Raw genomic sequence first — 23,050 nt, forward strand, 5'->3', positions numbered from 1 at the left:
CGAACAGACAGTAAAAACAATCAAGAAAGAAAAAAAAATTGAATGAAACAAACTTAAGAATGAAAATATAAAACAAATTATTTTGCCCATGTGACATGTAAATTTTATATTTTCTGTTCGAAAAGGAGCAGGTAGAAGATACATCTTATAATGTCCTGCCCCTTTCCTACTTGTCAATTTATCATCAATTAAATGTCAAAACATCAAAAAACCCAAAAAAACACTTGTTTCCATTCCACATGATGTTTAGCCATGTACAATTATTTTAAGTTCTATTTATGTCATCAGTTACATTATAGACTATTAAACAGTCATCTTATATAGCGTATTTTGAAATGAGCTCGGTTTTAATCAGTTTATTAAATTGGTTTGCATTTTGAATTTTTTTAAACTCGTCATTCAATCCATTCCAGACAGTTACTCCACACACAGATAAACAAAAACTCTTTCTGTTTGTTCTAAAGTGTTGTTTTTTAAAGTATCCTTCACCTCTTAGATCATAACCCCCCTCTCTGTCACCAAACATTTCCTGTATATTATGTGGAAGTTTTTGATTTCGGACCTTAAACATGAATTGTGAAGTTCTAAATATTACCAGGTCCCAGAATTTCAGTATATTTGATTTGATAAATAACTGGTTTGTGTGTTCCCAGTATCCCACTTTATGTAGTATTCGGATTGATTTCTTTTGTAAAACGTATAATGGCTGTAAATTTGTTTTGTATGTATTCCCCCAAACCTCCACACAATATGTTAAATGTGGTACAATGAGTGTGTTGTACAGAATAAACAAAGATTTGTAATCCAGGACGAAACTAATTCTTCTTATAACAGCAACACTTTTGGCTATTTTAGATTTTACTAGGCTGATCTGAGGTTTCCAGCTAAACTTATCGTCTAATTATTTATTTGTTCTGCTAACTTAGGCCCTACATTTACAAAGTTACAAAGTTTACTTGGAAAAAAACATAAAAAAGTTTGACGCAGTGGCATAAAAAAGGCGGGTAAAGAAAAATTAAGCTTGAAATCTAAACTACATTTCGCCTAACAGTTGAAATAGATTAAAGTAAACTCTAAAAAATATATCTTAACCTTGACTTTAAACTAATCCGAGGTTTCCAAATTTCTCATTTTTAAAAAATATTATAAGACGAGCTTTTATTGTATCGTAGAAGTAAAGTGTGGATGTGACAGTGTAATAAGAAATAGTAAATAGAGGATCAAAAAACTTGCACAGAAGAGTAATGCGTGAAAAAAATAAAAGTTCTAAAGCTCAGCAGAAACAGATTGCAAACATAAAAAAACTATTCAGTAAAGTAATAATATAAATTTAGTTAAAAGAATTGAGAAAATAGAAAAAAAAAAAACAGCCACTTTACAGAATGATGTCAGAAACTGCAATAGACATGAAAAAGACTGGAAAATAATATTAATTTTTAAAAGATTGCTGGTTCTGGTTCTGCAGATTAGATCTGCTCCAGTTGACCTGGATGGTCTGGCTGTTGATTCACTGTCAATCACTCTGTAATGTATTTTAGACTGAAGCCATTCAGTGATTTCCAGAATAACAGAAGGATTTTAAAGTCTATTCTCTGCAATGCAGGGAGCCAGAGGAAGGACTTTAGAACTGGGCTGATGTTCTCAACTTTCTTAGTTCTAGTGAGGACGCAGGCAGCAGCGTCCTGGATCAGCTGCAGTTATCAGATCACTAGAGTGTCTTGTTTTTTAAATAAGCTGGTTTAAACAATAACTTTTAACAGACCTTTCTTTTTTTAACAGCTCCGGAAGAAGAGAAAATCACTGTATTGCTTGTTGGTATGACTCGAAGTGGCAAGAGCTCAGTGGGAAACCAGATCTTAGGAGGAATTTTTTTTGTACCAGGAATTGAAACTTTGCATTGTATGAAAGGAACTCGTGTCCTAGACACTGGAGATAATTTGGCAATAATTGATACTCCAGGTCTGTTTCACAACGGATTAACACCTCGTGAAATGAAGAGAGAGTTGGTCAGATGTGTCTCCCTCTGTGCTCCTGGTCCTCATGTGTTCCTGATTGTGATCAACCCAGATCAGTGCAGACCACCAGAGGAACACATTGTGAGAATCATCCAGACTCTGTCTGGAGGTGGAGCAGCCAGTCACACTATGGTCTTGTTCACTTATGGGGACATAGAAAACATCAGGAGAGAGCAAGTTCTCCTTAACCTCATTCAAGATTGTGAAGCAGGTTACTACGTTTTGAATAATAATGTTAATGGTCTAATAACCAGATTTCAAGAAATTAAAAACAACAGAGGCTACTATAGTAATTCCATGTTTCAGCTCGCAGAACGAGCAATAAATGCCGAAATGAGAGGAACAAACCCTGATCAGAGAGCTGAGGATGAGCGGCGCCAGGGGGAGACAAATAACACCTACATTCGGGCTGTTGATGCAGTGGCTGATCTTGATGAGGAGGAAGGTACTGCCCTCATAGCTGAGGTCGGACCTTTACTGGCAAGAGCTGAAATAGGAAGGCGGCAAGGGTGCATTACACAGTAATAACTAATTACTCAGCAGCGGAAACCTTGAAAAGAAATCTGTGTGTGAACTTAATTTCCTGAAAATGTTATTTCATATTGTTCTTCAGGTTAGAATAGAGTAAGTCAACTTTCCTTTAGTAATTAGTAGCTTATGTAAGCAAAGGAGTATGAAGAGGTATTGTTTGATGTTTTTCTGAAATATATATTGAACTTCAGAGAACCTTAATATTAAGTCTGCTGTAAAAACAAATTTATCACATATCTCTTGTGACATCTAATAAAACATTTTTATGCCTCTTCTGTGATTATTCAATTCAGTTTATTCATATAGCACCAACTCATAACTCATGTCATCTCAAGGCACTTTACAATTCTGTCGTTGCTTGGATGAACACTTGTTCAGAGAAAGAAGGAGGAAACATCAAAAAGCCTAAAAGACACAGGGCTTAAGTTGGATGCTATATCAGTTTAAAATAAACCACGGATTCAAATAAACACAAAACCCTTCAGATGTCTTCAGGCTACAATGGCAGCCTATTGGTTGGTTAGATGCAACTGCAGCGCTCACCAACCAATAGGCTGCCATTGTAGCCTGAAGACACCGCCCCTCATTATCATATTAAAGCAGAAGCGAAGAGGGGAAAATAGAATGTGATAAATTAAAAAAATAAGGAAATACTTAATGAATAAGGGAAATTGGAAAATGGGAAAATTAAATTTTTTTCAAACAAATGGTAAATGAAAAATAGATAAAAGAAAAATTGGTAAATAAAAAAGGGATATTTGAGAAATTGATTATTGAAACTGGGAAATAGAAAATCGGGTTAATGGAAAAAGGAAATTGAACAGTGGTTAAATTAAAAGATAGATTAATGAAAAATGGGTAAATAGATAAAGAGATTAATGAAAAATGGGTAAATGAAAATATAGATAAAAGAAAATGGGTAAGTAAAAAAAGGGATATATGAGAAATTGATTATTGAAACTGGGAAATAGAAAATCGGGTTAATGGAAAAAGGAAATTGAAAAATGGTTAAATTAAAAAAATAGATTAATGGAAAATGGGTAAATAAATGAAGGGATAAATGAAAAATGGACAAATGAAAAATTGATGAATGAAAAATAGATAAAACAGAAATTGAGAAATAGATAATCTGAAAAATAATTAAATAAATAAATAAATTGGCTTAATGAAAAAGGGAAATTGAAAAGTGGTTAAATGAAAATAAGTTTAATGAAAAATGGATAAAGGGATAAATGACAAATAGATAAATGAAAAAGAGAAATTGGGAAATTGATAATATGAAAAATAAACAAATTAAAAATTGGTTTAATGAAAAAGCTAAATTATTTATTTAACACATTTTTAATTTATTTCACTGATTTTCTTCATTTTTTGATTTATTTTACTCATTTTTTATTTATTTCACCCATTTATTTATTTAATTTTGGCTGAAATGGCTCTCCATAGTAAACTAGCTCCACAGTCGAGAGTCAGTTAAAGGGACATAGTCACAGTAAAAGCTGAGCCCACAGCTAGTCTAGGACAGAAACAGGACTAAACACTAAAAAATAGGTCAGGGCATGATGGCAGCAGCACAGCTGATATTTCTCTCCTGAATGGTGTAACAGCCAAACAGGGACAGACCAGATGAAGCTATTATGATGAGAAAAAGCAGAAAGAGCAAAACGTTTGAGATAGAACTAACTAATATTGCAGAATAGGAGAATAGCGATGAAGGGGTCCGTATGTTCAGTCTTGATAAATAAAGGCAGTTTTCATTTTATATGCAGAGACAGATCCAAACATATGAGGAGAACTGATATAGATTTTGATACCATCAAACTGAAATGGCTACAGAGCTTCGTTTATAATTATGACGTATGGGATTTGTACATTTATTGGTGGAGTTAAACTTTTGATGAACTGTGACTGTAATTTCTAAACTAACTATAAAATCAACAGATTTTTTAATTATTAGAAACTTCTTTTTAAAAACATAACTTTTCAGCACATTCTGTCCCCATTTGGAACAACAGCTACCACCTGATAAAACAAAACAATTCAACAAACACTGGATAAAGAAAGGTATTGTTTTCTTTTCTACACCTCATGGAAACAGATATAAATTTTGTGTCAATATAATATAAAAAATATATGTACAAAAAATGTAAATTTAAGAAAGACTTAAAGGCACGTCCTCTCACTCTGATTTTACTAATTAAAGATATGATTATACATTCACTCAACCCCCAAATAACCATCTTTGATTAGAAATGGCATTGACTTTATTTACAAAAATGAAATTATTATTTCACCAAAAAAAACTTTGCTGTCAATATTTTTTACATCAACCTGAAAAAGAAAACATTTATTTAAAAAAACTATGGAGATATCGCTTTTAAGAAAACCAGAGGCCTGTTTGTTTCCTTTTTAACTCCCACAAAAAGTAAATTAAAAAAGAACAACTTCAAAATGATGCATGTTTACCATTGTTATTACATTTTTCAACAAATATTCAACATACTTGCACCTTACCAACATTACAATCAATTCCTGTGTGTTTTGAGATTCTGTAATTAAGAAAACAGAACTTCTCTTTTTTCAGCTGAATCTTGCATGTGAGTTTTAACCCTCTTTTAAAGTGTAATATAATAAAGGTTGGTCTCCTAACAGGAGATAAAGACTAACACTACTGTTATAATAATTAACTGCTTCTGGATACGTTCTTATTCAAAAGAGCATTAATTTTGTATTATCCCAAAGCAGTTTTTGTTAAACAAGTGTTATTTTTTTTTTACTATCCAGAAGCCCAAGTAGTATTGCTAATATAGTTTAAATTTGAAAGTCATCTTTGTTTTGTTTTCTTCTGACATGGTTAATTTTTTTATTTTTTAGTTTTTGTGGGGGGTTGTTTTCCAATGTTTATCAGTCATACATGTAAACATCTCCTCAGTCATAATATGTAAACTTTGTCTCTTTTTTTTATGAAATCATGCCTAGTTACATCTGAATCTAATCAAAATAACAAAAAATAAATAAATAAATAAATAAAAAAAAAAAAAATATATATATATATATATATATATATATATATATATATATATATATATATATATATATATATATATATATATATATGTCAAACCTTTTTTTGCTGTTAGTCACTCAAAGAATAACTGTGATACATAAAATAAAACCTTTATATGCTGTTAAAGATTCTCAGTCATCCAGGTCATATTCATTCCAAAAAACTTAAAAAACAATCCACTGGACTTTGTTTCCAAGTTTCAAGACGTTTTCCTTCCCATCCAGGAAGTTTTTTTCAATTAAAAATGTCAGAAATAGCACGTTTGAGGCTTCATAGAGTGGACCCAAAAAAAGCCTTGTTTAAGCTTAGAATTGCAGTGATAGAATCGATTCCTTCCTGTATATTCGCAACCCCCACCCCCGTACGAGGGAATAGAACATCTCGCTTGTTCAGCCAGGCCAACAATTCCCTCTTACGACCCCTTTAAGAGGCATAGACAGGTAAGGGGTATTGCATGCTACCAAAGAACCCTAAAGACTGCTCTTTCCTAGGGGGCGAACTTGTTTGTCCAGTCCAATTTGCATGTTTTCTAAGTCAAAACAAGGCTTTGTTTTTGATCCACTCTACAAAGCCTCGAACTCAACACTATTTCTGCCATTTTGAATTGAAAAAGCTTTCTGGATGGGAAGAAAAATGTCCTCAAACTTGGAAACAAAGTCCAGTGGATTGTTTTTTTTGTTTTTTGCTTTTTTTTTTACTTTTTTGGAATGATTATGACCTGGATGACTGAGAATCTTCAACAGCATATAAAGGTTTTATTTTATGTATCACAGTTGATCTTGGAGTGACTAACAGCAAAAAAAAAAAAAAAAAAAAAAAATGGACACAAACAAAAAGTGGACACGCTGACATTTTTTGAAAGGAAAAAGCCTCCTGGATGGGATGCAAAACTGCATTTTTAAACAATCTACATAAACAAACTGTTTTATCTATCTATTGTTTTTTACTTTCTCTGAAGTTTATATGTTTGTATTGAGTGTGACCTGGGGCCTGTTTCAGAAAGGAGGTTAAGTGAAAACTCTGAGTTTGTTAACCCTGAAATGAGGGAAACTCTGGGTTTTCTGTTTCAGAAAGGGAGGTAAGTTAAACCTGAGAAAGCAGAGTAAGTCAAGCCCGTTTCTGAAAGAGAGGTAACTTATACTCAAAGTCAGTTACCATGGCAATTTACTCTGTGAACCTAACCTGGTCGGGAGCAGGTTTTCTTCAGAAAATCCAGAGTTTATTTTGGTCTCCTCCCCTTTTTTAAAGAGGAAGTGGTGTTTAAACACCTCATTGATTCTTTGGGGACATACAGTATTCATTGCACACATTTCAGTCACGTAGAGCGCATCAAAGGGAATGAAATGGCATGTCCTTTTATGGATGATCCTGTTTGTAAAGCCAGGTAGCTACTCTACTCCCATGGTGTGCTCAAGGCTTACCTGCTTGAAGTATGTTTTTATATTTCATTTTCAGCTGCTGCCATGTTCTTTTGATGCCTGCAGGATTGCACCTATCCATGAAAACTAAATTAGGTTTAATAAAATACTGTTCTTCCAGTTTCACCTCTGATACTATAACAGTTGGGTAAGTTACTCTAAAATAGTTCTTAATTACTAACTACAAATTTTATCTTCAACAAGTCTAATTAGATTAATGTAATAATTAGACTCTAGAAAGTATTGGTCTACTTACTAATTTGTTTTACTTACTTATTAATTACTTTCTAAATCCCAAATCAACCTCAACCACTTGAACAATACAAGGAGAGACAAGAAACTGCACTTCTAATGCTCTCAAATAAACAATATTCAATTGCATGAATTAATCTTAAATTGACCAAAGTGTGTAACTAGAGGGAGAAAGTTCAAATCAAAATATACCTTTTAAAAATTTGATATTAAATCCACAATTGTTTTATAGTCTTTAATTTAATTACAGTATTTATATGACTTAAGTAACTTAATTCATTACACCCAACACTGTATAAAAGTAATTAAAATGTAAACTTACGCATTGACTCTAGCAGCTATTTTCACCCAAGCTAACTCTCTCTCCTTCGCCGCTGCAGTCGTGTTGCTTTTTTTTTTTTTAAATACATGTTCAAATTCTGCATATGCTTGCATAAGTACATCCAGTTCTGCTGGTGAGAAATATGCACACCTTTTTTTGTCTGACGCTGTTGCCATGGTGACTCGTAATATCTGTGCTCCATTGATAATGGCTTTTTATAGTTGTGGTGCACACGCTTAACTCAGAGTCAGTCAATTTAGAGTTGATTAAACTAACTCATTTCAGCTGTTCTGAAACCCAAAACTCAGAGTTTCCAATCTCAGGATAAGTCAACTCAGAGTTCAAGTTTTAACTCAGAGTTGGTTGAACTTCCTTATTGAAACAGGCCCATGATGTCAAATTATTTGTTTTTGTTCACAATCATGACCAATAATACTCATTTTGAAAGTTAATCCGTCCTAATGCTGAAGTTTCCAATTTTTGAACCTCTTAATCATTATCTGAAACAAACTGGTTTATTTGAAAACTTATCATTTATTTTATTTTATTGCTGTTGTTGTTTTTCTTTCCTCTTTTGAAGTCAGTTGGTGGCGGTAATGCACCGATACGGTAATGGAGAATCGCCAATTATCACCACGAAGAAGAGAAAGCTGAAGTCTCGCGCAGCCTTGGTAGTATCGCGATTGTTTGGATTTGCTAGCAGGGACCTGAGAAGAACCGGAGTAGTCAGCAGAGAAAACGGACAACCAGCTAGAGAAGCTAGCTCCTCCGCGGCCGTCAGTTGATCCGCAGCCCCGATTACTCCGACATGAACTCAAACACAACCGGGCGACCAGCGGCAGAGGACGGGGAGCTAGAAGACGGAGAGATCTGTGATGATGAAACCGAGGAGAGAGCTCCTCCGCGGCGGGGGGAGGGGCGTAGGCCTCGCGGCGGCCCCAGGCCACGGCCGAGGAAACTGCACCAATCACCGCACAACATGCGACCTCTACTGGGTCCCCCACCCCAGGATTTCAGACACATGATGCCCTACAACCCCGTACCCCACCTCCACGGTCCGTTCCCCCCCAACCTTAGGCAGCCAGACCGGCCTCCTGCCCCTCCGCCTCCCGGGATGCCGCCTCTGCCCCTGCCGCCGCCACCCGGACTCGGTATGCATGGAGAGACGAACAACCGGTCCAACTTCTGGGAGCGGAGCCACGGGGCCCTGGGGAGGTTCCGGCACCGGGTGATGCCAAACGGAGGACGGGGCTCCTGGAACCGAGGAGGAGGACCAGGAGGGAACATCAGGGCTGGGCCTGGAAGAGCTGGACCCATAGAGCTCCACGGATCTCCGTCCAGGAAGCGTATCCTTTCTGGACCTGAGTCCATGCTCTCTGACAGGCAGGACAATCCCCGACAAGAACAGAACCGGTCCGGATGAATGGGTTATAGAGAGCAGCCGGAGCAAACCATTAGCTAAACTGGATCCTGGTTTATAAACATTAGGATCAGAACCAGAGTGACAACAGGAGCAGCTGATAGTGGATCAGGATGGAGATCAGGGGACAGATTTTACTGTCTGCGTTTAGAGATGACTTCAGTTTATGTTTAGAAAGAAACGAAACTCAAGTAGATTTTTATGACTTGAAGTTGATGAGATGTTTTCTTTTAATGCAGTTTATTTAATAATTAGATGTTTTAAACAGACTGATCAGGGATCAGCCACTCTGGATAATGTTGCACAGATGCAATATTTGGGATACCTGGCTGTGCATTATTGGTCGATACTGATACCATCTGTTTGAAATTGATCTGTGTATATCTATGAAGAACTGCATATTACTTGGATGTAAAATAATTGCCATCATGGCTTCATGTCAAGCTGCTGCCTACCTTTGTGAAGCAGGAAAAAGACTAATACAAAGTGAATCCAGTAGAACTTTTTATTGCTGGATCCATTCGATACTGGTATCGGTGCAACACTAGTATGAATTTCAGTTTAGTGCACCGATACCATTTAGAGAGCCAAAAGTTTATTCAACTATTGTCATTCATTCCAGGTAGGCAATAAAAAGTTCTACTGGATTCACTTTGTTTTAGTCTTTTTCCTGCTTCACAAAGGTAGGCAGCAGCTTGACATGAAGCCATGATGGTGATTATTTTACATCCAAGTAGTATGAAGTTCTTCATATAAACACACACATCAATTTCAAACAGATGGTATCGGTATCGACCAATCATAGCGGGTCCAAAAAATATGGCATCGGTGCAACACTGGTAAAGACTCAAAATTCTGACTATTTGATAAATCAGCTGAAATGTGAGGGTTTGTTTTTTTAGTAGATGTGAAGTTTGTGGACCAACTCTCCTGATTTTCTGTTAGCTACGTATGTCATCTCTCCACAAAATCCTTTGTTTTTTTCTAAAGGTTCTCCTCACCCTTTCATTTCCTGACTTCTTTAATGATTAGTTTTCCTTATTGAGAAACCTCAGAGAAGCAGCCGCCGAGGGTCCGGGTCAGGAAAGTGGGTTCTAGCGTGAACAGGGCCAGTCCCAGTATGGACGAAAGCTTCGAGGATCTTCTGTCCAAGTACAAGCAGATCCAGCTGGAGCTGGACTGCATCCGTAAGGCGGAGACTATGGCGCTGGAGCCCGCAGCTTCACCTGTCCCAGAGACTGACGCCGCCCCTGCTGCTGCTCCTCCTGTGGAGGCCAGACTGACACCAGAACCAGCACCAGAACTGCCTTTGGATCCTCCAGGTGCTGAACAGCTGGAGAAGAGTGAAAATAAAACTTTCCTTGCGTTCAACATCAAACCGCTTCGACATAAACTTCCCACGCCTGCTGACCTGGATGAGGTGCGGTGCAAGTTGGAAGGGCAGGATGCAGGAGGGGGGGCAGATGGTGAGTGTGATGATGAGGAGACCAGAAGATGCTGCTCTTCTTCACTGTTAGGGGACTCAGTGGTTACAGGAATCCAGCTTCCTGCATGTTTAACTGCCCCTCCCATCAGCTGGGCACCTGATATGTATTTGGTCACATTTCTGATGCTTCAGTCAATCTTTTAACCCTTTAAACAGCTGGTTCCTTCTCTGATTCACATCTGCTTTTCAACAGAGCAGAAACGGATGCCAGTTACACTTCATTGCCTCTGTGTCTCATCAGGTGCAGAACCAGGAAGCTCGGCGGCCACAGAACTTGAAGGAAATGTTGCTGCGACTGTGGAGGAGAAGCTGAGCGCTTCCTGTGGTGAGGAGGCCGATCAGGAGGAGAAACAAAACGCTCAGGATGTCAGCTTTTGTCGCAGCGAATCGTCTGCCTCCAGCGAGGAATCGACTGACAAGGTGACGCTCTGATGCTACGTCTCAGGTTTTAGTAATCAGTTCAGCAGCTGTAGGGAGAACTCTGATACCCTGCGGGTCAACTGCTTCTGTTCTCGCTCGGTCCCTGGATCCGTTTGCATGTTTCACACACAACCTTGTGAGGTTCCAGCTGCTGTTAAAGGACTAGTACACCCAAAGCATGATTAGCCTTCATTTTCTACTCACCCCCATGCTGAACAACACCCTGGAGTACTTTTTTGATATCTCAAATGCATCTGGAGATCTGGGAGGCTTCTTGCTGTCTGCTGACATTCAAATAATGGAGGTCTATGGCGCCCGAGGCAGAAAGGTCCATAAAAGTCCACAAAAAACGTGTCAATCTTCCTCCATACTGCTCGTCCAATGTATTCCAAGTGTCCTGAGTGGGTAGCGTCCATAATTTACTCAAAACGAAGTCATTTAGAATGTTTTTAGAGCATAAACAGTAGTGTATAGGATTTCCTGAAAGCGCGTTCACGAGTCTATGGAAGCCGGCAGACCAAACCAGATGAAAGTGCGCATTCAGCTCGGCAAAGAATTCATGCTCTTCCTCAACACTGAAGTCCTCAGACATTTTTCTTTCGTTGTTTCTTTCTTTGCACAGGTAAACAGCACATTTCTTCTTCTACGCTTGCATTATCGGCAGAGCAGACGCTGAATGCGCACTTTCATCTGGTTTGGTCTGCCGCGGTTTCCATAGACTCGTGAACGCGCCGGGATTGACGGAGCAAACTGATCACAATAATTAAAATAGGCTGCGCTTTGTAAAGTGAAAAAAGTCGTAACATGCAACTTTTGTCAAAAAAAATGAACATGGCACGGAACCACCATGTTTGTTTGGTTTTAAAGTGGGGAAACGTATCGTTAGTTTCTCAGGTAGCTCATCTGATGCTTTCCTTACCGTGTTAGTAGGTTACAGACAGGGATAAGGTTGGCTACTTATTTTACTTTTAATTTCATTTGAATTAGCTTAAGCAGCGTTTGTATTTACTTTATAAATAAATTAACTTGCAAATTATGAGGGCAAGGCTTTTAAAGTTTAAATCTTCTGGCAAAGATAAAGTAAAGAAGATCCTGCAATTTATGGAAGTAAAGCAGAATAAAATCCAGCAAGATCAGTAATATTTCAATTAATTATCTGCCACATTCCCATGTAAATATCTGTCTTTGGAGGATGTGTTTTTTACCACCCCTAGTTCTCTCATTTTTATTCCAAATACAATTTATAATTTGAATCACAGGGCTATTTTTATCTCTATGGTTCAGTATTTTCTCAAGTAGCAACTTTAACTGCTATACTTTCCTGTCTTAAAAGGCAGAACTCTTCTAGTCTAAAAAAACCTCATTTGTTGAAATGGGGGGGCCTATTGTTTGAACCCCTTAGGGGCTTTTAAAAACAAAAATGTATTTTTTTGTGCTTTATGAAACAAACTACCCTATATTCTGTGGATGTACAGCTACATTTCTCATGTAAGTTTGCGTAGTTTTAACACAAACATTTATTTTTCATATTGCACCAGTACAGTTAATGAGCAACCTGTACTTGTGTGCTTGTTTGTTATGTCTAAAATTTTTATTTTGGAATAAAGAGGTTAATATAAAAAAAATTTTTTGTCCGATTCATCGAATAATCGGCCGATTCATTGATTTTTAAAATAATCGGTAGTTGCAGCCCTAATATCAACGTATCTGACGTGTTCCAGACGAGCGTTGAAGGTGTTTCTAACTTCCAGCTACTGTATAATGGCGTATTGGCAGCATTTTGGTATAAAGGGGGTTCACAGGAGGAAACCGTCTGTCGTCCTCCAGACTTCATCCCCATCATAGGGGGAGAGGGAAGGTGAGTGTGATGGATCTTTGCTGCGTTCACGACGATGACCAACAATCCTCCTAGCAGACATGACGCTTAATCTGAGCCACTGCAAACCTTCTTTCTTTTTTTTTTTTCTTTTTTTTTGAGGGAGTGCACACGGTAATCAGCCCACCTCAGGAGTAGCGATGCACCTGAGGGGAGCAGCTTTAACTGATGCTTCGTGACGCCTTAGGCTGCTGTGCGTTATGCATAAGTTAGGCTGTCGTTGGACATAAGTTTTGGACTCGTTCAAAATACGCCGTGTATACCCCCTAAAATGAAAGAAATACCTAGAAAGTTCAGCGTATGCCAGCATTTTAGGAGATTCTGGGACGTCAGGCAGACGCTGGCTAGATCGTCGAGGTGTGAGAGAGGCCTAAGGGATCTCAGAATGAGTTGATATAAATGCGATTAAGTTAGCTGCTGTGATCTGGAAGCCATTTTCATGAAGCCATTTTAGTCAGGGGGGGGGGTTCTCCCCAGAGAGTCCATCTGGAACAGAGAACGGAGAACTTTACAGGAACTATCTGCTGTTCTCTGAAAGCAGCCGAGGAGCTCTATCCAGAGCTGGATGGACGGGTTGATGCCTTCACTGTCTTCAGCAGCGGTTTCAGTGTTTGCAGTTAGATCACAAAGAATGAAACAAAGAGCCTCCAAGGAGGGGAGGCTCTAACCAGAGTAAAAAATCAGCAGCAGGTTGAGTGGTAGAAATTCGTTTTTTCTTATAAAACAAGTTGTGTTGCTTTTCTGCATAATGGGAAAAACAGAAAACTAACTGGCGTTGGTTGCCATGACGATCCTGCAGCGCTGTCTATCATTTATTACTCTTTTCTCTGGGTTAGCAGTTCCCAGCACGTCGGGTTGAATCTGCGTCATGCAACCAGAGATCAGGGCTGCGCTGATCCGATATCTGTCCAATATAAGCGAAAAAACATGTAGCCGTTTATATCTGACTGCATCTAAAGTCTGAAATATTTGCATGATGATATGAATCCTCTGCTTCTTTTTAAAGTTAAGCTGTGTGTAATAGCACATGACCTATTGTTGTTCTTTCAGTAATGTCGCTTATCAAGCTTTTTCTAACATCCAACACTATGAAACAGTAAAACTATGTATCATTAATGCTAATATTTAGGGATGCACGATATAATCGGCCCCCTATCGGTATCGGCCTGTATCGGCCTTAAAACTGAATATCGGACATCGACCACCCCACCGATATTTAACCCAATATTTGATCAGCTTCTGAGTTTCTAAAGTCTAAAAAAAAATAAAAAATTCTTCTTCTTCCTCAAAAACTTCTTTTTTACAGACTTAAAAACTTCTAAAGACGAGGGAAAAAATATTGATACATTAAAATATCCCAATATCTTTTAAAATATCGGCATATCGGATATCGGCCAAAATCCCAATATCGTGCATCCCTACTAATATTGTATCTGGTCAATGTTGGTATCGGTCAAAAATCAAAGCTGAAGTATCGGTGTCGCATCGGAAATGGAAAAGTTGTATTAGGACACACCTGCCAGAGATGGACCAATATAGCGACCGACTTAATTTTTTGGTCAATATTAGTATTTGTTGTTTTTTAATATTTGCGGAATCTTGCATGTTCGCTGATTTAGTGCGTTTAGACATCCTTTGAGATCAAACGAAGGATATTCATTTCTGGTTCCTCCATCTGCTACCGCAATTAATGTTTTCTTTGATTTGTTACTAAATGTGTAACATTTGTTATCATTTGAGGAAGAGAAAGAATAATGTTTAAGAATCAGGCAAAATGTTTGGCAGCTTAGGTGATTGGTTAGATCTGAAAATAATCGATATATCTTCAATCTCTACATATAAGAATGGGATGTTAACAGCTTCTAACTCTGTGTTCTCAGCCTGTGGAGAAGCTGGAGGAGGAGGAGCTGTCAGAGCTGCAGCTCCGCCTCCTGGCGCTGCAGTCAGCCAGTAAGAAGTGGCAGCAGCAGGAGCAGCAGGTGATGAAGAAGAGCAAAGACCGCATCGTTAAAGCCTCCCAGGAGAAGAACTCCGCTCCTGGTTCTGGAGCCACTCCTCCGGACAGACAGCGAGTCACGACCCGGTCGGCGGCGGCCGCCGCTGCAGAGCAGAACAGCAGCAGGTCCAAACCTTTGGAGAAAGACAGAGCCAAGAGCGGGCCGAGACCGGCTGACAGGGACCGCCTCAAGCAGAGTCCTAAACCCGGTTCCAGAGTCCCGGCTGACAGGAGCCGGACCCCAGCAAGAGCTCACGGCACCAAGAGGCTGATCAGTCCAGGTGAGGCTGGGGGTGGAAAGAGTGGGCGGAGCCTCTTGAATGATTAAAAACATTCCTATCACTGCAACAAAACCTGTTTATTTAAAACTTTGTTCTGTCTGGGTTCTTCTGAGGGCGGTGTACAAAAGACCCTTAAAGGAATAGTACACCCAAAACATGATAAGCCTTCATTTTCTACTCACCCCCATGCTGAACAACACTGTGGAGTACTTTTTTGATATCTCAAATGCATCTGGAGATCTGGGAGGCTTCTTGCTGTCTGCTGACATTCAAATAATGGAGGTCTATGGCGCCCGAGGCAGAAAGGTCCATAAAAGTCCACAAAAAACGTGTCAATATTCCTCCATACTGCTCGTCCAATGTATTCCAAGTGTCCTGAGTGGGTAGCGTCCAGAATTTACTCGAAACGAAGTCATTTAGAATGTTTTTAGAGCATAAACAGTAGTGTATAGGATTTCCTAAAAGCGCGTTCACAACGCTACGGAAACCGCGGCAGACCAAACCAGATGAAAGTGCGCATTCAGCTCGGCAAAGAACTCATGCTCTTCCTCAACACTGAAGTCCTCAGACATTTTTCTTTTGTTGTTTCTTTCTTTGCACAGGTAAACGGCACATTTCTTCTTCTACGCTTGCGTTATCGGCAGAGCAGACGCTGAATGCGCACTTTCATCTGGTTTGGTCTGCCGCGGTTTCCGTAGCGTTGTGAACGCGCTTTTAGGAAATCCTATACACTACTGTTTATGCTCTAAAAACATTCTAAATGACTTCGTTTTGAGTAAATTCTGGATGCTACCCACTCAGGACACTTGGAATACATTGGACGAGCAGTATGGAGGAATATTGACACGTTTTTTGTGGACTTTTATGTACCTTTCTGTCTCGGGCGCCATAGACCTCCATTATTTGAATGTCAGCAGACAGCAAGAAGCCTCCCAGATCTCCAGATGCATTTGAGATATCAAAAAAGTACTCCAGAGTGTTGTTCAGCATGGGGGTGAGTAGAAAATGAAGGCAAACATGTTTTGGGTGTACTATTCCTTTAAGTAGTTTAGGTTTCGATGTTAGGTACTGCTGTTTATATTCTGTAGTTTCTGCGCAGTGTTATTTTGGCCCTTAAGGCATGCAGAAGTTAGGACAGCGTTGCCGTGACGACCGTTGCTGCTGCTGTTTGGAAAGTTCAGGCAGTTGAACCACTGAGCTAACACAGAGAAAGGACTTGGAAATATGTGTGTTCTTCAAATAAGTGTGCGTCACTGACGAGTAAGTTTAATATTTGAGTGTTTATTGCAGTTAAATGGGTTATTTTCGTTCTTAGTTACCTGTTGATAAGTCTTGGTTATCTGCTGTGTGTGTGTATCGTAGAGTGTTGTGCCAAACCTACGCATCCACTAGATGGCGCCAAGCAATGATTGTTAGCTAACTTTGTCGTTTGCTGATTAACAGTATATTAGAGGTTAAACTTTTTAGAGTTTAATTATTTTCTCCTTAGCTTATCTATGGTGTAATGTGTAATGATAGGGTCATTTGAATTATCTTTCTTGTCTTGTTTTAGGAAACCACACACACACTTACACACGTACCTACCTGGAAATACCTTATGTTTATTTAATCAATTGGAATCCAAAATTGAGTTTGGAATACAGACCATTTAAAGGATCCTGGCTCATGTCTTCATTCTCCACCTGCTGCACCTTCTCCTAACATCTAGTCCTGATTAAAATCCTGGCCTGAGTAGCGTTCTGGCTGACACTCCCGGATGAGAGCAGTGATAAACCGAGCAGTACCTTACAGTCCTATAACTGACAGCAAACTCACCTACAGGCGGGTTGTAAAGTTCTTAAATAATGGTGGAATGTGATGGCATCATGATGCTGGTCCCTCTCCACAGGCTCCATGGCCAAGCAGGCGGCCCGGAAGCAGCAGCTACGAACCTGGAAGCTGCAGCAGCAGCGGAAACAGGAGGATAACTGGCGGCAGGAAGACGAGGATCGGCGGAAACGCGAGGAAGAAATCCGCCGGATCCGGGACCTTTCCAACCAGGACGAGCAGTACAACCGCTTTATGAAGTTGGTGGGGGGACGGAGGACCCGCAGCAGGGTAGGAGGCGGCCTCGGCGCCATCTCAGGTGAGTCCGACCTTCTCCTACAATCATCCAATCAGCTCTCTGCCTTCAGTCCAGAGACCAGGACCTCAGGAAGTGTGCTGGAAAGCCCGGCCTGGACACGTCAGGGAACCTCTACCAGTACGACAACTATGATGAGGTTGCCATGGATACAGACAGTGAGACCAGCTCCCCAGGTGAGCCGATACCTGTGATCAGTGCCATACTTCCTGTTAACGGGTAGCCAAGACGGTAACTAGACGCTTCCTGTTTCTATCAGCGCCGTCACCGAAGCACACCCTGGTGCCTGCAGATGAGTCCTTGCCCCCCCATCTGGGGTTCTACGGGGCTGAGGCGGCCGCCTATGGGATGGTACGCTCAACATTACCACCTTCATTCAACACCAACCCTTAAAGCTCCTGCCTTTGCCTTTCAGGGCCGTCAGAGGCAAATATGTATTGGCCTATAGAGCATCGGTTTGATATGAAATTGCTTTTTTTTTGTTTTTTTTCCAACCCTGAAGAAAAACGCCTGCCTTCAAAACAATGCTGCCTCTCTTTGTCTGCGTGCCATCCAGTCCATGACTCTGCCTTATCACCAGACCTCTAGAGACCAAAAAGAAACCAAAAAGACAAAGAATAAATTTCCTCCCAAATCTAATAAATCCTTTTTCCCCTTAAGTTTTATGATTTAAAACCGACAGTTCACATAAATTATTCAAATAAAAAAAACTGCTGTTTTTTTTAGTCAAAGCTGCTTCCTGTTGGGATCTGATGCAGATATTCTCCACCTGCTTGTTTTTACAGGTGAGGGAGGGGCTGCTGCTCAGACAGCAGAACTCCTGAGGATTAATTTATAGACGCAGGAATCAGTCCAAACACCAGTTTAGAGACTTTGGAACAGCTTTAGAATATAGTTAAAGTCGTAGGGAAGTCATATTTAAATGTCAAATAATTCTGGCTTAAACATGTATATAAATGTGCTCTTTATTCAGTTTTGTTATTTTTTTTCCGTTATCTTATACGTGCCAGTTATACATCAGCTTGTACACCTAAATTCGGCCAGTCATATATCAATGATCCTCTGTCAATCTAATTTTTTGGTCATAGCATCTTGATTCTTATGTCGCAGCTAATATACGCAACGGTTGAAATCAGAATCCTTTCCTTTCCCATTGAGTTGCGTCCCAGTGTTCACGGGGATGGACGTCTGTGTCTTCGGCAGGCGTAGAGCTAACAGAACTGGCAGCGTTGCGAGGCAAGGGCTCAAACGTACGGCTGGAAGCCTTCTACACCAAACCAAGCTTCTGCCGCCCTGGCGTCCTCTTCCACAACATCTTCGTCCCCGCTTTCCTCCTCTAAATAAAAAATGGATGACGGAGGAGACTCATCCACAACCTCCGACACTAAACTCTCCTCTTGCATGTTTCGTTTCTAAGTGCTACTTGGTCCCAATGGAATTTCCCATTGGGAACCTGCTAGCACTAAGTTGCTAACTGGTTAGCAAGATGCTTCCGAGACACCGGCCACTATCAAACTTGTTTTCGAACCTTCAGCCACAACAATCCCACCCCCTTGATAATTGACCAATCACATTCGTTTATTCACTCCTATAAAGTCGTGCACCACTCGGGAGAACTTTTGAATGGCCGTTTCCGTACGATTTTAAAAGCTCAGAGTGGATTTTTTAAGCATAAGTCCTATTTACACTACCCTCTGAAAACTGGTCCGTGCTGAGCTTGGATCAGTTAACCGTGCCGAGGTCGGGTCCTTACGACCATTTACACATCAAGCTAGCATGGTTCCTCGCCTCCTTGTGGCAATCTACGGTTCTACTGCTCTCTAGAGGGAAACAAGCGAACCAACATGGCGTCGCCCATAACATTCAGGATGTTTGCAGGCAAAGAAGCCAGTCTTTGATGAATTTGACAGAATCAGCTTTTGGGAAGTGGATACGACAAACGATAGTCTAATCAGGGCTTACAGACACAGGAGACAACAAGTTGAGGTTTACTACACCACTAAGCAGAATCATCACTGGAAATCGTGTGGTACGGTAGAGAAGCTAGTATTTTTATGAATGTCTGAAATGTCATGATTACGGAGGCCGACGGTAAGGAGAGGACGCGGTCTGCTCATGCTCTCTTTGACCCGAGCCAGAACTGAACCGCGCCGAGTCTTACTGATGAACTGGTACCATGTTAGCACAGTTTGGTTGTCTGGCACAGTCCGGTTCATTTGTGCCATTTTGACTTAACAGTCATCTCGGCACGTTTTCAAAAGGGTAAATGGGGCTATAGAGACCCTTTAATTGGAACCCTTCCCTGCCTTCTGATCCCCGAATATAAACGTGAACTTGAACGCAGCCCACTATCCAGACCCTTATTCCTAATGAATAATGTTCTCTTACTGTCTTCCTCCTCAGGATTTCTCGCAGGCCTTCCTCTCCCCCATCCTGTCGGGCGTTCCTCCCCCACCTCCCCCTCTCCCCCCTCCTCCTGATGAACCGGAGCCGCCCCCCAAGCCTCCGTTTGCTGACGAGGAGGAGGAGGAAGAGATGCTGCTAAGGGAGACATGTCTGATGTCGATGGCCAACAAAAGGGTGGCGGCGGCTGAGGTGAGTCTTCTTGCTCAGACTGGTTAAACTGGTAAACTGGCTGAGGCGAGCCAAGCAGACTGAGTCATCAACCGTCGCTCCTGAACGCCCCAGCTTTATCATCTAGAGCCAAAACTAAACTAAATTACAGCAGACAGGTTTCAGGTTTAATCATCTGAATTCAACTCCTTTCTGCCATCATCAGGGTGTTTTCTGTCCTGAGCAGAAGAGCTCCAGCGGTCCTCCGTCTCCCAGCGCCCCGCCTCCTGCGGAGGTCCAGCCGCCTCCCAGAGGGAATCTAAGCACGGTCAGCCTGAACACGGTGCCTCCATCACGCAGCAGCAGGTTCAGCAGAGCGCTTCCCGCCGCCAGAGGTCCACTGGTGGTAAGAACCTCCAGATGTTGGTGTTTGTCCCCCCCATCTGGTCCAGGATCAGACTATCTGCATCTTCCTCTTTCAGCTCCCCAGGCACAAGTCAGTGGTGGTTTCCCTCAAAGACTCGGATGACAGCGACTCGGACATGGATACCTGCAGCTCCTCGCAGGCCGTGTTCGGAGGTCTGGAGTTCATGATCAAAGAGGTCCGGAGGACTGTGGAGGTAAGGCTCTGTCTGGGCCGGCGGTGACGCCTGCTGCTCTGCTTCACGATTAAAGCTGATTCTTCTGCCGATGTTTCAAAGGCGACGAAGCCGAAAGCAGCATCAGGAAGCGAGAAGGAGAACAACCCGGTGAGAACTCGAGAAACACTACCAGAGGCCAAGAAGGCAGAGTACCGCCTCCTCAAAGAGGAGATCGCCAGGTAGGACCAGGAAGGAGTGAGATAAAGACTTGGAGATGTTTGAGTTCTGAAGCGTGTTCTGGTTCTGCAGCAGGGAGAAGCAAAGGCTGCAGAAAGACCACGGCTCCTCTGCTGCCTCTGAACCCGTCCTGGATTCCTCCAAACCATCTGCGGAGCTCAGGCTGACTGAGGCCGAGCAGAAACTCAACAAGCACAGGTGAGTCTGAACCCCCCCTTCCACCCCAGAGAGCAGAGGAGGTTCTACCTTCCGCCTCTGAACCCCGAAGCTGATGACCTCGGTGTTTCCACAGAGATCTGCTGCAAAGAGACGAGGCCGTCCTCAGACATCTGCTACAGCAGGAGCTGAAGAAGACGGAGACGCTGAGAGCGTCTGAGACCAAGGTGATCAAACTGAGGGAGCAGCTGCAGGCGTCTGAGAAGATCGTGGCGGCCAACAGGGCGCTGCTGAAGAAGCTGCAGGAGCAGGTCGGCCCGACACGCATGATCCCCTGGTCCTGTTGGTTCCATTCTGTTCAGACCGCCAACAGGAGCTTCCTGTCCCCCTGCAGGTGCAGCGCGTTGAAAAGCGTGTGTCCCTGAAGAAAGTGGTGGCCGTCCGACTGGAGCAGGAGCTGATGCAGGCTCAGCTGGCCGCCGGCAGAGGACCCAAACGGCCCGCAGAACTCAGCCAGACCGTGGTGAGAGGGCCGGCTTTAGCTTCCTGTCATTCACAGGAAGCATTTTCTAGAATTTGCCTTTGGGGGATTCTTATGGTTGCCCAGGTCCCGCAGGGCGGTTCACTATAGTGCTGCTTTTTTTTTTTGCGGAAAGTTTAGAGCCACATTGGGAAAGGCAGGGGCTACATATTTCGGACTTTATCCATGACAGGATACAGTTTGAGATGTCAAAAAACCTCAGCACAAGAAAAGCACATGTAAACACGAGGCGAACATTTCAGCAGAAGGAAAGCCTTCCATGAGTCGATGGTGTATCCCACAAAGTATGTCCCGGCAGGACAGGATGCTTCCCCTTTTCCCTGTCTTCCAGTTGAGAAAATCCTTTGTCTAAATTCGAGTGATATGAAGAGAGTGTTTAGAAAAGACAGAAACACAGCAAAGCAGGGACAGATCTCCCTGCATGAACTGTTTCAGAGCAGCAGGAAAATGCGACCGCCTCTTCAAGAGTCAGAACAACAGTGCAAACGGATAAAGCTTTCCTCTAGGCTTTTTGTTAAAAGGATGCTCTAATGAATTAATTTATATCCACCATCTGACTGCAGGAATCTCAGTAGATCAGAAGTTAATCCAACACTTTTTATTTTCTTACTGACTCTGTCATATTACAAGCATTTATTTTTCATTGCTTACCGGAAACGATACAGAGAGATGTTATCCATCGACAACCTCCACTGGAACGATAAGCTGTTACATTTTTAGTGATTCTGGAAGAAACTGACCAAGCAAGTAACTGGAAAGTTGAGTGGAAGGAAAAAAGTGCGGTTGGTAGGCGCCAGAGCATGTGAACGGAGCACAATTCCTGCTCCCCGCTCAGGAGGATGTTCGCTCTGCCGATCAATGTTGCACCTGGATGCTCCGGCGAAATCTCTCCACACTCGCTTTTCTGACGTTTTTCCTTCATGTAATTATTTAATGATTTAATGATGTTACCGATACATGTGGATTGTCTTATTTAACTGGCTGTTAAATTATCACACTCTTTCCCATCTGTGAACGCAACAACTCGCTCCATTCATGTTGCCCCGCGTTTCCTATTTATTACTAATTTATTTTACTAAAATACATTAAAAAAAGGTCACTTTGCCTCCCATTGCGACTGAGATAGCAGCGTATAATGCATGTATGCGATCCATTTTCAAAAACAGGCTCTTACCACAACGATCACTTTATGTAAACCCACTCTGTATTGTTAAGTATAGTTAGTGTATCTTTTTATGATATTTTACAACCCTTTTTTATCACACAACATGAAATCCTCGTCTCTGAAACAGACTATAACAGATTAGAGGCACAGACTACAGCATATGGATTGGCCTAGGATTTAAGTCAATCAATCAAATAAATGTTATTTTACAAATTTTATAATCCAATATAGTGATGCACGATATTGGGATTTTGGCCGATATCCGATATGCCGATATTTTAAAACTCATGTAGCCGATAACCGATATCGATACTGATGTTAAAGCTGGACAAAAATAAGTAGTCATTGAAAATAGCAGTTTTCTTATCCATTTCTGACACTTTGAAAAATAATAAACTCAAATATATTTTCATATGCTGATATCAAATTGATTTTTAAAAACGCGGTATCGATCTATTTTACTTTCAAAATCTCGTGAAATTTCATCGTTCTGTTACAAACTCTCGTGATATTTTGCAAATTCTTGTGAGATTTTGTTAGTAAAATAGATCGATACCGCGTCAATATATCAACATATAAAAATATGGCAAAATTTCGTGAATTTTCGGGGG

The 23,050-nt window shown here is 41.1% G+C and overlaps 2 protein-coding genes across 3 annotated transcripts in view; both read left to right on the forward strand.

Annotated features, from left to right (window-relative positions):
- LOC119781631 overlaps nt 1-2,765 on the forward strand; it is a 38,366-nt gene extending 35,601 nt beyond the window's left edge. The window contains exon 7 of the mRNA XM_038282171.1: nt 1,780-2,765. Coding sequence (XP_038138099.1) covers nt 1,780-2,540 — 761 coding nt within the window. The 3' untranslated portion in view covers nt 2,541-2,765. The remainder of the gene's footprint in view (nt 1-1,779) is intronic.
- Nucleotides 2,766-8,276: 5,511 nt separating this feature from the next.
- LOC119781639 (zinc finger C3H1 domain-containing protein-like) overlaps nt 8,277-23,050 on the forward strand; it is a 35,453-nt gene continuing 20,679 nt past the window's right edge. The window contains exons 1-14 of one of the 2 annotated variants that reach the window (XM_038282179.1): nt 8,277-8,951; nt 10,081-10,491; nt 10,753-10,931; nt 14,688-15,084; nt 16,973-17,181; nt 17,259-17,382; nt 17,466-17,557; nt 19,610-19,801; nt 20,007-20,165; nt 20,242-20,379; nt 20,461-20,579; nt 20,650-20,775; nt 20,870-21,044; nt 21,128-21,256. In XM_038282179.1, coding sequence (XP_038138107.1) covers nt 8,414-8,951; nt 10,081-10,491; nt 10,753-10,931; nt 14,688-15,084; nt 16,973-17,181; nt 17,259-17,382; nt 17,466-17,557; nt 19,610-19,801; nt 20,007-20,165; nt 20,242-20,379; nt 20,461-20,579; nt 20,650-20,775; nt 20,870-21,044; nt 21,128-21,256 — 2,988 coding nt within the window. In that variant the 5' untranslated portion in view covers nt 8,277-8,413. Of the gene's footprint in view, nt 8,952-10,080; nt 10,492-10,752; nt 10,932-14,687; nt 15,085-16,972; nt 17,182-17,258; nt 17,383-17,465; nt 17,558-19,609; nt 19,802-19,985; nt 20,166-20,241; nt 20,380-20,460; nt 20,580-20,649; nt 20,776-20,869; nt 21,045-21,127; nt 21,257-23,050 lie in introns of both variants that reach the window. The other variant, XM_038282178.1, reaches the window with a different exon arrangement.

This window comes from Cyprinodon tularosa, unplaced genomic scaffold (assembly GCF_016077235.1).
Source record: "Cyprinodon tularosa strain WSP-4 unplaced genomic scaffold, ASM1607723v1 ctg180, whole genome shotgun sequence".
NCBI classification, from domain to species: Eukaryota; Metazoa; Chordata; class Actinopteri; order Cyprinodontiformes; family Cyprinodontidae; genus Cyprinodon; species Cyprinodon tularosa.